This window comes from Sebastes fasciatus, chromosome 5 (assembly GCF_043250625.1).
Source record: "Sebastes fasciatus isolate fSebFas1 chromosome 5, fSebFas1.pri, whole genome shotgun sequence".
NCBI classification, from domain to species: Eukaryota; Metazoa; Chordata; class Actinopteri; order Perciformes; family Sebastidae; genus Sebastes; species Sebastes fasciatus.
Genome location: NC_133799.1, coordinates 33387147 through 33400991, shown reverse-complemented (window position 1 = coordinate 33400991; position 13845 = coordinate 33387147). Strand labels below are relative to the sequence as shown.

Sequence of the window (13845 nt, the reverse complement as noted above, 5' to 3'; positions counted from 1 at the left end):
GGTTCAATTTGATCCAGAGACCAAGACCACCTCTTTTCGTCAGACTAAGGCTCAGCTGTTTGGTCCGGACCGTGGTCTGGGGGACGTTTGACACCAGTAAATTTGGTTTGGATCAAACTGAAAAGTTAGAAATTTCCGGACCAAACGAGGTAGGTGTGAAAGGCTCCTAAGACTGGACCAATTTGTCTCTTTCAGTGTCAACCGCTGTTGAGGATGACAGAGCTTTCCCTGCCTGCTGATCTGTCAAACTAACTACTTTCTTTCCTTTTTGTGTAAGTGTGTGTGTGTATGTGTGTAAGTGTGTGTGTGTGTGTGTGTGTGCGCGTGCGTTTGTGTGTGTGTGCGTCTTCTCACCGCATCAGCCCTGCAGATGGTGTTGGCGACGTGGCGGCAAAGTGTTCGCAGCCAGGCGCTTTTAACCGTTTCCTCTCCAGCCAGTTGGAAGCTGAACAACAAGTTCTCCTGTTCAGTCGGAGGGCGAACCACCAAGGCGAATGCATTCACACACTCTGAAGGGAGGAAGTGAAAGAGCGAAAGAAGGACAGACAGTGATAGAGAGAGAGAGAGAGAGAGAGAGAAAATAATGAACAGTGACAAAAAGAAGGGGAGGAGGAAAATCGGCCAGTAAAGAGATTGAGATGAAGAGAATGAGATAGAAAAGGATGAGGGCGAGTGAGGAAGGGTGTTTAGACGGGGAGAGGGGGGGGGGAGAAACAGATGGAAAGATGAGAGCAGACAGAAGTGGAGGACATCAATCTTCACTGTTCCCTGTGTAAAGACAGCATTTGTCTGTGTTCTCACATGAAACTAAAAAAGTTGACAAAATAAAGGAAACACTTGTTTTATGTGTGTGTGTGTGTGTACGCGTCATATACTGTATCCTGAAATGTGGCATCCTGCAGTGATCTTTAAGCAGAGAAAAGCCACAGGACTCCGCAGAGTACAGGAGGGTGAAATCCACTTGAAATGAAATTATATCTAACCCTGCTGATTGGGAAGGCCGTAGAAAGATGGGTAGCAGTGCGTATGATGTCATCTCTGCCTCATGCTTGTTAGCTGCCTTTTTGTAGCCCCATTTATCCACCCAAGGTTTAATGAAAGCTCTGCTTCTCTATCATTACTGTTGGGCTTCATCAGCACAGGTACTTCTCTTGCTGGTTATTCCATGATGCTGCTTATTAGGGGCCGGGTCCCTCTCGTTTTTGTTGAGGAATGCACCGATTCCCGAGAACAGTATTGGGTCCGATACCAATACCGAAGTGCCTAATAATCTGGCCAGCTGACACATGCACCCACCTCAGGCTCCAACGCATCAATTAGTTTAGCTGTGAGGTTGTCAGCTGTGTGTCTGCCTGGTGAACTCAGTCAGGGTTTCCAACAGTGTACTGCAAGCCCGGCGTAACGTTAGTGTCCGGCCGAGAGAGAGAGAGCGTGTGTGTGTGTGTGTGTGTGACGATGAAAAATGATCAGTGATGTTATAGCTGTGAACGTACCATTGCAGTGTGTACAGTTTATTTGTCGGTGAATAAATGCTACAACTCCTCAAGACCAAAGCCAAGTTCCTGTGTCTTGCTTGCCACCTGCTGATTAAAGTGAAGGTGGTTAGCCCTGAAGTTAGCGACAACTCCGGCTCAGGTGCACTTAAGGTGGGCTGACCTTTAAGGTGGACCAGCTACTCTCCTTTAAAGGTCGAATCGGTGTAGCTGAGAAATGAGCAAGAGTAAAATAGATTTTAAAAAAAATATGCTCCAACCTAAAAACCCAGCTAGCAGCACTAGTTCCAAAAGCCTTTAATCTAGAGAGAAACTACACTGACAGTCCGTCCCTTCAGGCCTCCCTCCAATGACACTCCCCCACAATTATCATAATGAACTTAAACAACCAACATGGTTATTGTTAGCACTCACAGCTGTCAAGCTAGCAGCTGGTGGAAGACTCTGGTGACGAGCAATGAGTGCACGGGAAGAGTGCACGCAGGCAGGTAGAAAATCAACTTGCTACACAGGAACCCCCAAAATATTTGTCGTTGCCTCCAGAGGCTACATCGTCGTCAGGCCAAGAGCCAAACAGGTGCACAGACAGACCCCCAGGTGGTGCTCAAGCATCTGCCTTTTTGGCCTCTGACTAGATAATCGTCTTTTTTTGCAAGATTTCTTTTTCTAATTTTATATTTTTTAATTTTTCAATTCAAAATCATTCTCAATTAAAAAAGGGGTTGTAATGCCCGACAACTGCATTTGAGTTCTATTTCTGCGAGACCGCACAAGCCCCTTCCTCTTCCCTGGTCACAGCCACCACACTGTGGAGCAGCATCCAAGTCTGCCTGACCCTAGTGTGGGTTTAAGGCCTGGATACTGGGCTAAAGCCACAGGTCTTTTTTACTGCCAAAATATTTATTATGAGTATGAATTATGAGCTCATACCCTGTACAACCACTGAATCTTATGTAAAATGAATCTCTTCTCTCCCGCCGCGTGCACTAGGGCCGAATAGTTCGAAGCTTCATCCATTACGTTGACATGACATTGAATTATTATTATTAACAACGTACAGAAACATCGCATGAAATAATCCACTTTCTCGCCTTCTCGACGCGGCACTCCGTCTTCATCTCTGTGATTGTCTCGGTCCAAAAAGTCAAAATGTATTAAAAAATCCTCAATAGAAGCTTTGAAAAAAAAATGGCATTCCATACAGCCTTTATGGGCACCTGCGTCGCCACTAGGTCATTTTGTCAGGGCTTAACCCCAGAGACGGTAAGATATATAGCCATGCTTAACCATGAACGCTTGTAGGCCCGAAAATAATCTTAAATGCAAGCCGTCATGAAGCTCATGATACGTGAGACAGTCCTCCTAACATGTGGGGTGAGTGTATAGGCTACTATATCTTCACACCACAATTTATAATTAATCCGGAGAGTATAAACAACAGTTTTTCAATTGATTAAGACATACTTTGCATGTAATTAAGGTACCAGAGCTTGTTTATCCCCCCAGAACCTCCTTAAAGAGGTCCAGGCTAAGCCCCAATGTTTATGTCACTTGTATTACTTGGTTGGTCCGAAACCATGTCCATCATCCGTTGGGTATTAAACATCTGCATGATGTATGAGGATTGAAATAAATAAATATTATTTTTCTATAAATAATTATGAAAGGGGTGCCCTTTTTTCTTCTTCATTTGAGCACCTGCCACCAAAAATGTCTGTATACGTCACTGCCGATAGCCTATGGGTTCCCAGATTGGTCTTTAATCAATAGTCACGTTCCCATATTAACATTGAAATATGTTTTACTCGCTGTAGTCATCCCTCATGTTCATACAGGCCGTTAAAAGATCCCTGTTTTCAATATGAATAGCCTATATGAAGCCTCAAATACATTTATTCACAGAGGGAGGACTGTGGATTTTGTCCCCCATCACTTACACTGAAAGGGCATTAGGAAGGGATGTTTCCATGGCCAGTATGGACAGGAGTAATGATTACAGCAAGCACAATCTGTTCCATTAGTCCATATGGACACCTGATCATTGTTTTAAGATTTCAAAAATTGTGATTCTACTCATTAAAAGGGACTGTTTGTAACTTCTTCCTACAAGTATAAATCATTGCGGGTCGGTGTCCCATACGCGCTTGCGTGTAGCTACGCTGTTCAGACTGAGACTCCAACACAAACTACACGGAAGCACCAAAACCTTCACCTTCACTCACACACATCGCGCTCGTCCTCACTCGCTCCAGCTCTCACGTGCATGCGCGCACACTACACAATGCAGAAGAGTTACGTTATCGCCTCCGACCAAAACTCTGGCGTCTCCCCTGTTCCTTCTGACCACGGTCGTTGGGAGGCTGAAGCAGGAAAAGCTAATACTAGGATCAGCACTTATTCATGGAGAGACCTTCGTCTGGTCAGCTAACATGCCAAGCAGGTGAGATATAGTGATATTGTGGTTTTAGCTGACGTGTTTTGCGTCACTGCTTTGACCGATGATGGTTCATGTCTATGTAGAGCGAGGGCGAGCAACAGGACACTGACTTTTGTTGACTTAACAGCCACAGATGTCACTGTTAACAAGCAATTTCTGATTCTTACAGTCTCTTTAATTCAATTTGGACGTTTTTTTGTTAATGTTTTCTCGGTGTGTCAAAGGGAACTGAAAACCAACCTTTGAGTCTGCAACTAATTCACATTCTTAAATTAAGAATTTACCCAAGTGAAATAAAACTTTCAATAACACCCAGGCTTGCTGTGTGATTTTCCAAAAAAAAACACACCAAACAATTTGCCCCGGCTGACTCAGACCTCAGAGTGTGGAGCATCCTTCAACGAACACACTGTGAAATAGCTCTGTGCAATCAACCGTGTTTAAATAAAAAAAGAGCAGCAGAGATCTTGGAGTTGGTTTGTCATCGTTTTCAACATTGTTCTGTAATAATAATAATAGGGACACTCCAAAACAGTGTTTAACCACTTGTGAGTGTTACAATGGGAGAGCAGATAAAACACCCTCAAACATGACATGCTGATGTGGAGTGATACGTGGGTAAATGTATTAGATTACGGTGCGTGAACATTGTCGCCGTCTTACCCTCTGTGTCCTGCAGGTCCAGCACTCTTCGAATCTGGGACAGCGGCATCAGTGTGATGTGTTTGAGCGGGGGCGGTGGTCTCGTCTGTCCCAGCGGACTCTTAAATGTATTGATCACCTTGTGTCGCTTCCTCGCAATCTGCAGAGACACACAAACACATGCACAAAATGAGACAGCAACTCTGGAGGTAAATGCGGAAGAAAGTGCAACTTGTGTGTGTGTGTGTTGTTGTTGTTGTGATTTAGAATTGAGTGTGGGTGCACTTTGCAGTGTGTGGGTGAAGCTGCTATTGGTTACTTGGCAATAAATCAATGAGGCCTTCATAGAGGTAAACGATGCAACTCATTAATGCCACATTAATTAGATGCTGAGAGAGACAAAAGAGAGAGAGGAGGAGGAGGGAGGAAGAGAGGAAGAGAGGAAGAGAGAGAGAGAGAGAGAGAGAGAGAGGGAGAGAGATGGAGGAGACGATAAAATAGGACACTACATCATAGGTCAATGTTGTTTTGGCAGTGTGAGTGAAGAGGGTGAGAGTGGTTATATGAATGCAAGAGTAATCAATGATCAGTGAAGATGGAGAGGAGTAGCGAGGCCACCCACTCTAACACAACATTCACTCATTATACGTACAAGACTACATGGAAAAAATGTCAGAAATCCATGTGCGGGGGCTGTTCAACACACACACATTCATTGGGAGTCGCTGACACCACCTGAATCAGCACGGCCACCCAGCTCATCTCTTTCAGGGCAGCCTGTCTTGTCCTGTTCTTGTGCTGCTCTTTTGCTAATTAACCGATTGTGTCAGCAATGATAGACTGCACACACGTGAATTGATCACCTTTTCAATGTTGCTACTCTGCAAAAAGACCTTCTTATACTCAACGCTGCATGTGCACATGAATCTCGGCATTCTGAGGCTCTCTTAAACAAGGTGCAGAGGAAGAAAGACGCAGGAGATTGGAGGCATTTATGGACTCGCTGGTTAAATGATATCAGTTTAAAGTGGTGAAAATAGAAAGCGCTTTTTTTGGTGATGCAGCTACTTATTGTAATTCGAGCATTTCTATTGCCTCTCGCCATGGCGACGGGGAGCCAGCGGCTCAGAGCAAACAGTGCAAACAACAAAAAGTGCTGAAAGAGCTAACACTGTCAAGCTACGCTTCCTTGATTATCAGCTGTAACTGCCGTATGAGAACGGTGCAGAGTGGCGGCTGTGAACTAGCTAGTGGGGCACGCTCACATGCACTAAAAGCACAGAGAAGCTCTTATTCCAACACACAAAGAGAGAGAGACTTCATTCTCTGCTCAGGTAGACATTAGATTCATCATTTGCCAGTAATTATCTTAAATGCATCCAAACATCTAGACTACAGAAGAATGCAAGAATGCTGGGGCTTTAGATTAACATCAAGAAAACAGAATTCATGCCCCTCAACATAAAAGAACCACCTGTCATAGAGCTAAACGGACCACAACTGACATGTACGTCATCTTTCAAAAACCTCGGATGCCGGGTAACATCAGATGGTGGAGCTGACCAAGACACTATGGCATTGCTAAGACTTGGAAACATCTGGAAGTCGACACATATAACTAGAAACACCAAGATAAAGTTATACAACAGCTGTGTACTATCTGTTCTTCTATATGGTGCTGAGTGCTGGAGAATGACTGAAAGAAACACATAGGCAAGCTTTCCAGCTTTTACGATACCCGCCTCAGAAAGATCATGAGGATATTCTACCCTAGGAAGATTACAAACCATGAACTACACAAAACGACAGCGTGCTTGGACATGGAAACAATATTGATAAGAAGAAGATGGAGATGGCTTGGACATGTATTAAGGAAACCATCTGATGACGTGACAAAAGTGGCATTGCGTTGGACACCAGAGGGAAAACGCAAAAGAGGAAGGCCCAAAACAACCCGGAGGCGAACCATCGAAGGAGAAATGAAGACGAGAGGATACAGCTGGAACAGCATTGAAAAGAAAGCAAACAACAGAGATGAGTGGAGATCCACGTGTCCACAGGGGCGTTTTTTATCGCAAAGGGATGCTATGCTTCCCAACATTGGATGCTTGGTGGGCTGTCACTAGAAACAAGGCACTAGGCTCCCTCCGTTGGCTGCTGCTCCCAGCTTTCAAACCGGAAACAACATGGAGGCTCGTTTTTGAAACTTTCTTCTCTTGTTTCATGAAAATAGTTCACCGAAATGTGTTTCTGAAAACATTTGAGGCGAGAAATAAGCCGCGCAGTTGCTGAATCTGTCTTCATTTTGAATCGACAACGTTTATTTTAAAAGATTCTCGGAAGATTCAAGAGGCAGCGGGTCGTGTCGGACGCCCGTGATTTGCATAAAGTAGACTAGACCTCAACTTTATGCAAATGAGGAGCGGGCGTTGTGACGCTTCGTCCCTCGAACGCGCCACCACGCTACCAGAATGCATTGCACGGCTGCTTACATAGACAATGAATGGGAAGCGTGGAAAGGACAGAGCCTGTGGACACGTACCATGAATCCTTGCCCTGTGTGCCAACCGGCGCAACAACTGAGTAGGTAATCTTAACTGCATATTACTCCAGTGATGAAATCAATCCATGTCATAGCCATTGTTGAATGAATGGTGTAAATCTAAACTCTAAAAGATAGTAAATTACATGTACAGTCACTGTATTACACTATCTCAAAAAGGTGGATTTAGTGCAAGTCACTCAGTTCATAAAAGTAGATGCTGGATTAGCTAGAAATTTCACTGTTTTAAATGTTGGTGTGACCAGACCTTCACAAAAGTAGACTAACTTTTACATTTTTCAGTTACGTTTAAAGGCAGAATGATTTAAGTAAGGGGTTAAATGACTTGAAGAGTTAAAGACGGTGTCAGTCTAATTTGAAGGTTTCTCCCTACGACCTGACCTACGGTAAAACTGGTAAATTAGGAGTGAACATGTTCCGTGTAGGGCTGTCAAACGTTTATTGGTGTTTGTGTGTATTCTCACCTCGAGGCAGTCGTTGAAGAGGAAGAGGGTGACGTGTTCTCCACGGTCACATGGCTGGTCTCCCAGGGCGATCGTTTCTACTCGGTGAACCAGACTGCGATGAGAGGACAGCAAGTTGGCCTGCAGAGAGGACAAAGCACAGGAAGTAAACATCTACTTCGTTTTAAAAGGAATTCACACATTCATATTATTTAAGAAACAAGTAATAAGGACATTTTAAATGTCTCCCACATCAACAAAACAGCCTAGTTCATTGAGGACTGGTAGAAAAAACATCATCGTAGGCACTGTCTGAGCATGTAAAATACACTGACATATCTAACTATGGCTTGACTGATACATTTCTACATTAGGTCTATTTCAAGGCACTTGGTCAACACAACCACAGACATTCAGAAGAAGAACAGCAATCCTCAAACTTACAGGACAGCCATCGACTTCGTAAACAACATCGAAGATCTGCTTCTGGCCTTCAGTCTTCCTCTTGTCCTCGTTGATGTGACTAGTGGGGATGAAGGACAGAGGGAAAGTTAGCAAATGGAAGAAAAGAGTGTTATAGAGCGCTGCAGGAATGAATGAGTCCTAAAACCAGGAAATGGGTTAGCATTTTAGCACTTCCTGTTCCCTCGTCTGGAAGTCAACAGGTTTTCTGATTGGGTTTTTAGTAAGATGGCTGAAATAAGGTCTATACTGTATATCTCACTGAGGACTTTTGAAGCCTTTATGTGTCTTAAAAAGGCAGTTCCTACCAGAGGATATAGAAGATAACAATGGGATATTACTACTCAGAGTCCTACTTTTAATTGCTAAGAAGATGATTACAGTCTCCTGGTTGAGGCCGCAGCCCCCCCTCAGTAACACAATGGAGGGAGAAGGTTAAAGAGGTTTACTACATGGACAACATCACTGCAAGGTTACCACTAAGGACAGATGTATTCTTAACTAAGTGGACCCCAATAACTTCATTTTTCTTAAAGCTGAAGTAGGTGAGATTGGGGCAAATATGATAAAAAAAAAAAGTTATTTTTATAAAACGGTTGCTATATTGTGACAGTAGTACATGAAACAGGTAACCTGAAAAAAGGAGGAGTGTTTCAATTAGTTCCACATTGGCTATATGCCAATGTAAATGCCAGTTACTTCTGTAATTGTTTTATCCTGTTCTGCGTTCTCGTCTAAAGGCTGCTAGAAAGCAGCGTGGGATAAGGAGTTGTGCTCCGGCTTGTTTTTTCCTCATCCCGGTGATCGGCACATCTGGGCGATGCCGTTGAATGTGCGTAAGCATGTTTGAAGTGTTAAATTTCCCATTCACATCCCCTACAACGGTGGAGCGACGCCGACACGCCGTCCTTGTCTTTTAAACAACTCTCTCTCCGTTGCTGTTGTAGCTGACCGGGAACCTGCAGGCGGGTCTTTCAGCTCGCCATAGTGACTCACATGCCGAGCGCAGCAGATGTCAAGAAAAGAGAAAACCCTCTGAGTTTTTATCCGGAGTGGGAGAAGTCAGGTGGGAATGTAAAAGTTAGTTTGATAATCACCAGCTGGACACACGTTTTACCCAATGGAGTTACTTTAAGGCTAGACTTGTATCAGTAGATCAATGACTGATCATCAGAGCAGCAGTTATCACCTCTGAAAACCAATTTTCTGGGGAAACTATGAATTTAAAATTTCCAATTTTAAGTAATTTAAGTGGAACAATCATTTTGTGTAGCCTATTACTACTGTATCTTCTTTATTATCCTCTACATTTAGTATGTTTCATGCCATACATTGCTTAAAAGCGCACGCCTATTTTAAAAAAGTCATGTGGTTGTTTTGACTGCAGCTTAAAGAATCTGAGCATAATGTGACACACAGAACTGAATACAAACTCCCAATGATCTGAAAACGCACGGAAATATCAAGGAGTCAGATATGTCAAGAATTACAAATGGTCAAAGTCACTTGTTTCTTGTTAAATCTAAATCTAACGGTCAGTTATTACAAGATGAACCTACATAATGCTTCGTATGAGGAGAGAGTTCACACGCGCTGTTGGAAAATGATGCAGTGTTGCCGGCTGTGTGATTATCACAAAAGAAAGGGTAAGGTCGCGCCAACTCACGTCATGACTTCTTTCAGAGACTCAATTGCTTTCTCCAGCGTTATCTTGTCAGGGTTGTCATCAGACGTATGCTTCTTTATGTCTGAAATGGTGGAAGAAAGAAAGAGAAAGTTTGGTAAGAAGGTAGACAGGCGGGATAGGAGATGAGAATCATGTAGAGAAAGGCGAGCGGGAAAAGAACAGCGAGAAAGAGAAATTACAGACAGGTATCAACAGGAGATAATGGAGGGAGGAGGTAGTATGGGAAGAGAAAGATAAAGAGAAAAAGACAAGGACGGATGTCATTAGCATAAGAAATGTTTTTTTTTTCTTCACTCTTTTAACAAAGGGTGTGTGTATGCGAGTGTATGTGTGTGTTACCGTTAAGAAGAAGGGCCACACTAGGCAGTCTCTGTACAGGCCTGATGAGCAGCTCCACCAGTGTCTGCCTGCCGCACTCTGGCTTGGACTGGTTGATCTGTAGAATGAAAGCATTATAATGTTCAGCCAAGTTCACACTACACCACTTTCAAAGTGGTCAGATCACATTACACAACCTGCTGTCTCGTAAATCGGGAGTCTTAAAGTCTTGGTTTTCACACTACAGTACATGACTGGCCACAACGTGTTTCATCGAGAGGAATCCCTGATGACTTTTTGTCACGAAAACACACGCGAGAATTGACACGGGCGTTGTCATGCTCGTTGATGTTGTTGCACATAATAGCCTGTTTCCACACATTGTTATATGTAGATCAGTCACTGTTACTGTATGTGTGTCGTTTATTCATGCAAACAACTTTGCTCCGAGTTGCAAATGCAACACATACATTAAAGTTCCTATTGTTACAGGTGACCCCTCCTCCCCCGGGTTTCCCCTCAACCCGTGTCTCGCGCTCTCATTGGCTGTAGCTCCCTGACAGACTACCCGACAGGTCCAGATATTTAGCCTGCTAGATATCTGGGATGGGTCTGCGATACACCAGTGATCCTCTCAGCTCACATCTTTAAACAGTTCACTCGTAGCGCCGACGTGTGAGCGCTGAGCCAACGTGTGAGCGCTGAGCCAACGTGTGAGCGCTGAGCCAACGTGGATTTTCCCCTGATCTGGGGGCTTTTATTGGGGGCCTCGCGAGCGGAAAATCAGGGCTAAAGTGGTGTGGTGTGAACTAGGCATTAGGGACACTGATTTGTGAGACAATTTTTGCACTGCATGCTGACCACCAGCAAAATGAAGGTCAATTTGCTCAAGTCCATCCGCTCAACGGGCTTTTTTGCTGTAAATCTGCAACAGGTCAGTACTGTAGTAGTTATTGGCGTGTGTGCTGGAGAAGCTGTGCTCTTACTACTGAGACTGTCCGTCAGTCACTCAGAAATAAACTTAAAAAAAAAGATAAATAGTGGTGAAAAAGCTCAGTGCTACCCGTGTGTTGATTAGGGCTGCACAAGTTATCGACATATTATTGAAATCGAGGTGCAATAGTTGTTAAAGGTGAAATTGGTGTCAAAATACCATTTTACATTAAATATTGTGAGGCTGCAGAGATTTCCTACCCTACACATCATATTCTACACTCTTAAGAAAGCATCTTTGTTTGGTACAGATCCCCACAAAAGATCATACCATAATCATTTTAATATGATTTTAAGTGAAAATGTAAAAACAATCATTCTCTCTAATAACGCAAATCATATCGCAATTGCAATATCCGTCAAAATAATTAGATATTTTTTTCGAAATCGTTTAGCCCTAGTGTCGATACTGTGGAACATGAGTATTGAAACCGTTTCTAACATTCACTATCCATACATCAATATTTTTGACAACACTAATTTGTAGTGTTGCTGCGAAATCTAATCCATCCATCCATCCATCCATCCATCAGTCAGGCAAACAAACAAACATATAGTACAAATGCAAAAGGTCATACCTTGAGAAAAGCGTGGAAGCGTGGCTTTTGTCTCTCACAACGAACAATTGTCTCCTTGCTCATTTCAAAGAAGTTGACAAAAGGCGGGTAGGCCTTCACCAGCTTTTCAGACTGGAAAGAGAGAAGATGAGGACAGGGCAGAGGCATCAAGAAGAAGATTCACACAGATACAAGCACGAGGTTTCACAGACAGGGGAATAAAACAAAACAAATGCTGCATCAGCTTTGGGATTGTTTTGTTTAAAAGGTATAATATGCAACCGTTGCAACAAAAACTCCATTGGGTTGAGTCCGTCCCTTAACTTTCTCAAGGAACTTGATTATTTTTGCTCAATCCATCTTTAGAGTAAAAACGTTTAAAGAGAGGTTTTAAATTGAATCTTTCTTCATTTGAAGCTAGTTACATTAGGAGTTGTAACACCATGATTTAATCATTGTTGGTGCAACCCAGCCTTAGAGGCTCCTACAGATGAGTGTGCAACAGCTAACAGCATACGTTACCATATGTGTGCACGTTGTTGTATGAACAACACGTGCATACTCGTAGAGATGTGTTTGTACTCACATATTTGAGGATGATATCTCCTACACTCTTGTCCTCTGACCAGTCTGACAGGAGGTCCTCCAGGTTACTCTGATGAACAAACCAACCATCACACACACAGAAAATAACAGGTCAACGATGCCCCTTCAAAAAAAGAAAAGACATCATCACAAACGTTAAACTTGGTTTGGATAGACAGTCGAGGACACGCTACCTTTATTCTCATGTGCACGTCGTAGATTTCTGGGATGCTGCCAAATATGGTCTTCATCTCTTCTTGGGCCAGGATGGGTCCACCCACCTGCTCCTCTTTTTCCAACGGAAGCTTGAAAAGCTTCAAATAAAAACAGATATGAGAGAAGCGCACGAACAAAACAGATGTTCCACAAAACTGCACAAAAAAAACAAAACATCAATGAGCAATATTCAGTATAGTATATAGAGTGTCAGTCAACAAAAGATGTTAGCATCTGAGGTGGGTTTCACAACTATAGCTTGGTTAATTCGGTCCAGACCGAGGGGAAAATGACACTCTGTTGCGTTTTAGCTCTAGTCTGCTTCGTGTGAAGATGACGTTATGTCAAATGCAGTATGCCAAAAATACCAGAATAAACCGAGTAGAATACAACACAGAGGACGGATTACAAGAGAGGGAGATGGAGAGATGTTTGAGGCAGAAAGAGAGTGGAGACAGGTAGAGAAAGAGTGAATGAAAAGGATGTTAAAATGGAGGAAGCCTAAGAAAGATAAAAAAGAAAAAAGAAAAAAAGAGAAAAGAGATTTTGAACGGGGAGGAGGCAGAAAGAGAAATGGTCAGGCAGGCCATTTTCTCCCTCACTGGTCAGCGGTCTGCCTCTGCTGGGACCAACTGATAAGACAGGCCAAGTGAGAGCATGCAAACACACACACACCTTTAATGATTGTAGCTTAGCCTCAAACTGTTGTCAGGGGCAACTGGCCAACCTGTGAGGGGAGTGCTAGACTTGTCTACATTGTGCGAACACACAGACACACACACACACACACACACACACACACACACACAGCTACCTGTAGGATGGTGCTTAAAATGTCCACATAGTTGCTCTCAGTCTGGTAGAGCTCCTTGGAGACCTGCCACCTGGCTGACTGCTTGGATAGAACCGGAGTGGAACTCTTGGATGGCTTTGAGCTCTCTGGAGGAACGAGACAGGCAGGGAAGGGAGGAAAGCAACTTGTTAATACTGCGCTGAAGCAAGGACAGACACTCCCCAGGTGTCAATCCACTAGACTTTTAGCAATTCTAAATGAAATTAGGGCTGAATCAAAGTCAAATGTCTAAATAAAACTTGGAGTACGGGCTACTGGTAGACTACATCACTTTCAGTTTTGTACCTGATATTTTTTGCTAAAAAGAAAACATTTATGTCTGTGGTACACACTGGATGCGCCGTACAGGCTTGGGCAGTATACATTTTTTCATACCTTCCTGACATTTCACTGGGGTAGCTGGAATATGACGGTATTCGTGTAAAAAAAAAAATGCAACATAAAGGCTGAGCTGGTGACACTGTGACCTGCACAAGTCCATGATCATGTTTGTACTCCATTACACTCTGCTGGCCTGGGCATAATTCAGTGCTTCACTAACAATGCTTTCACATCACAGGCCCGGATCCGAGTACACTTGTCCCCAAAGTCCAATT

The 13845-nt window shown here is 43.4% G+C and overlaps 1 protein-coding gene across 6 annotated transcripts in view; it reads right to left on the bottom strand.

The window, feature by feature from the left end:
- The window catches only part of ect2 (epithelial cell transforming 2), a 55147-nt gene that overhangs the window by 13696 nt on the left and 27606 nt on the right, over nt 1–13845 (bottom strand). For all 6 annotated transcript variants that reach the window (XM_074636872.1, XM_074636873.1, XM_074636876.1 and 3 more), the window contains 10 exons: nt 13211–13335; nt 12375–12494; nt 12182–12250; nt 11617–11727; nt 10067–10163; nt 9707–9788; nt 8023–8101; nt 7600–7719; nt 4594–4732; nt 355–509 (listed from right to left, as the gene is read on the bottom strand). In XM_074636872.1, coding sequence (XP_074492973.1) covers nt 355–509; nt 4594–4732; nt 7600–7719; nt 8023–8101; nt 9707–9788; nt 10067–10163; nt 11617–11727; nt 12182–12250; nt 12375–12494; nt 13211–13335 — 1097 coding nt within the window. The remainder of the gene's footprint in view (nt 1–354; nt 510–4593; nt 4733–7599; nt 7720–8022; nt 8102–9706; nt 9789–10066; nt 10164–11616; nt 11728–12181; nt 12251–12374; nt 12495–13210; nt 13336–13845) is intronic.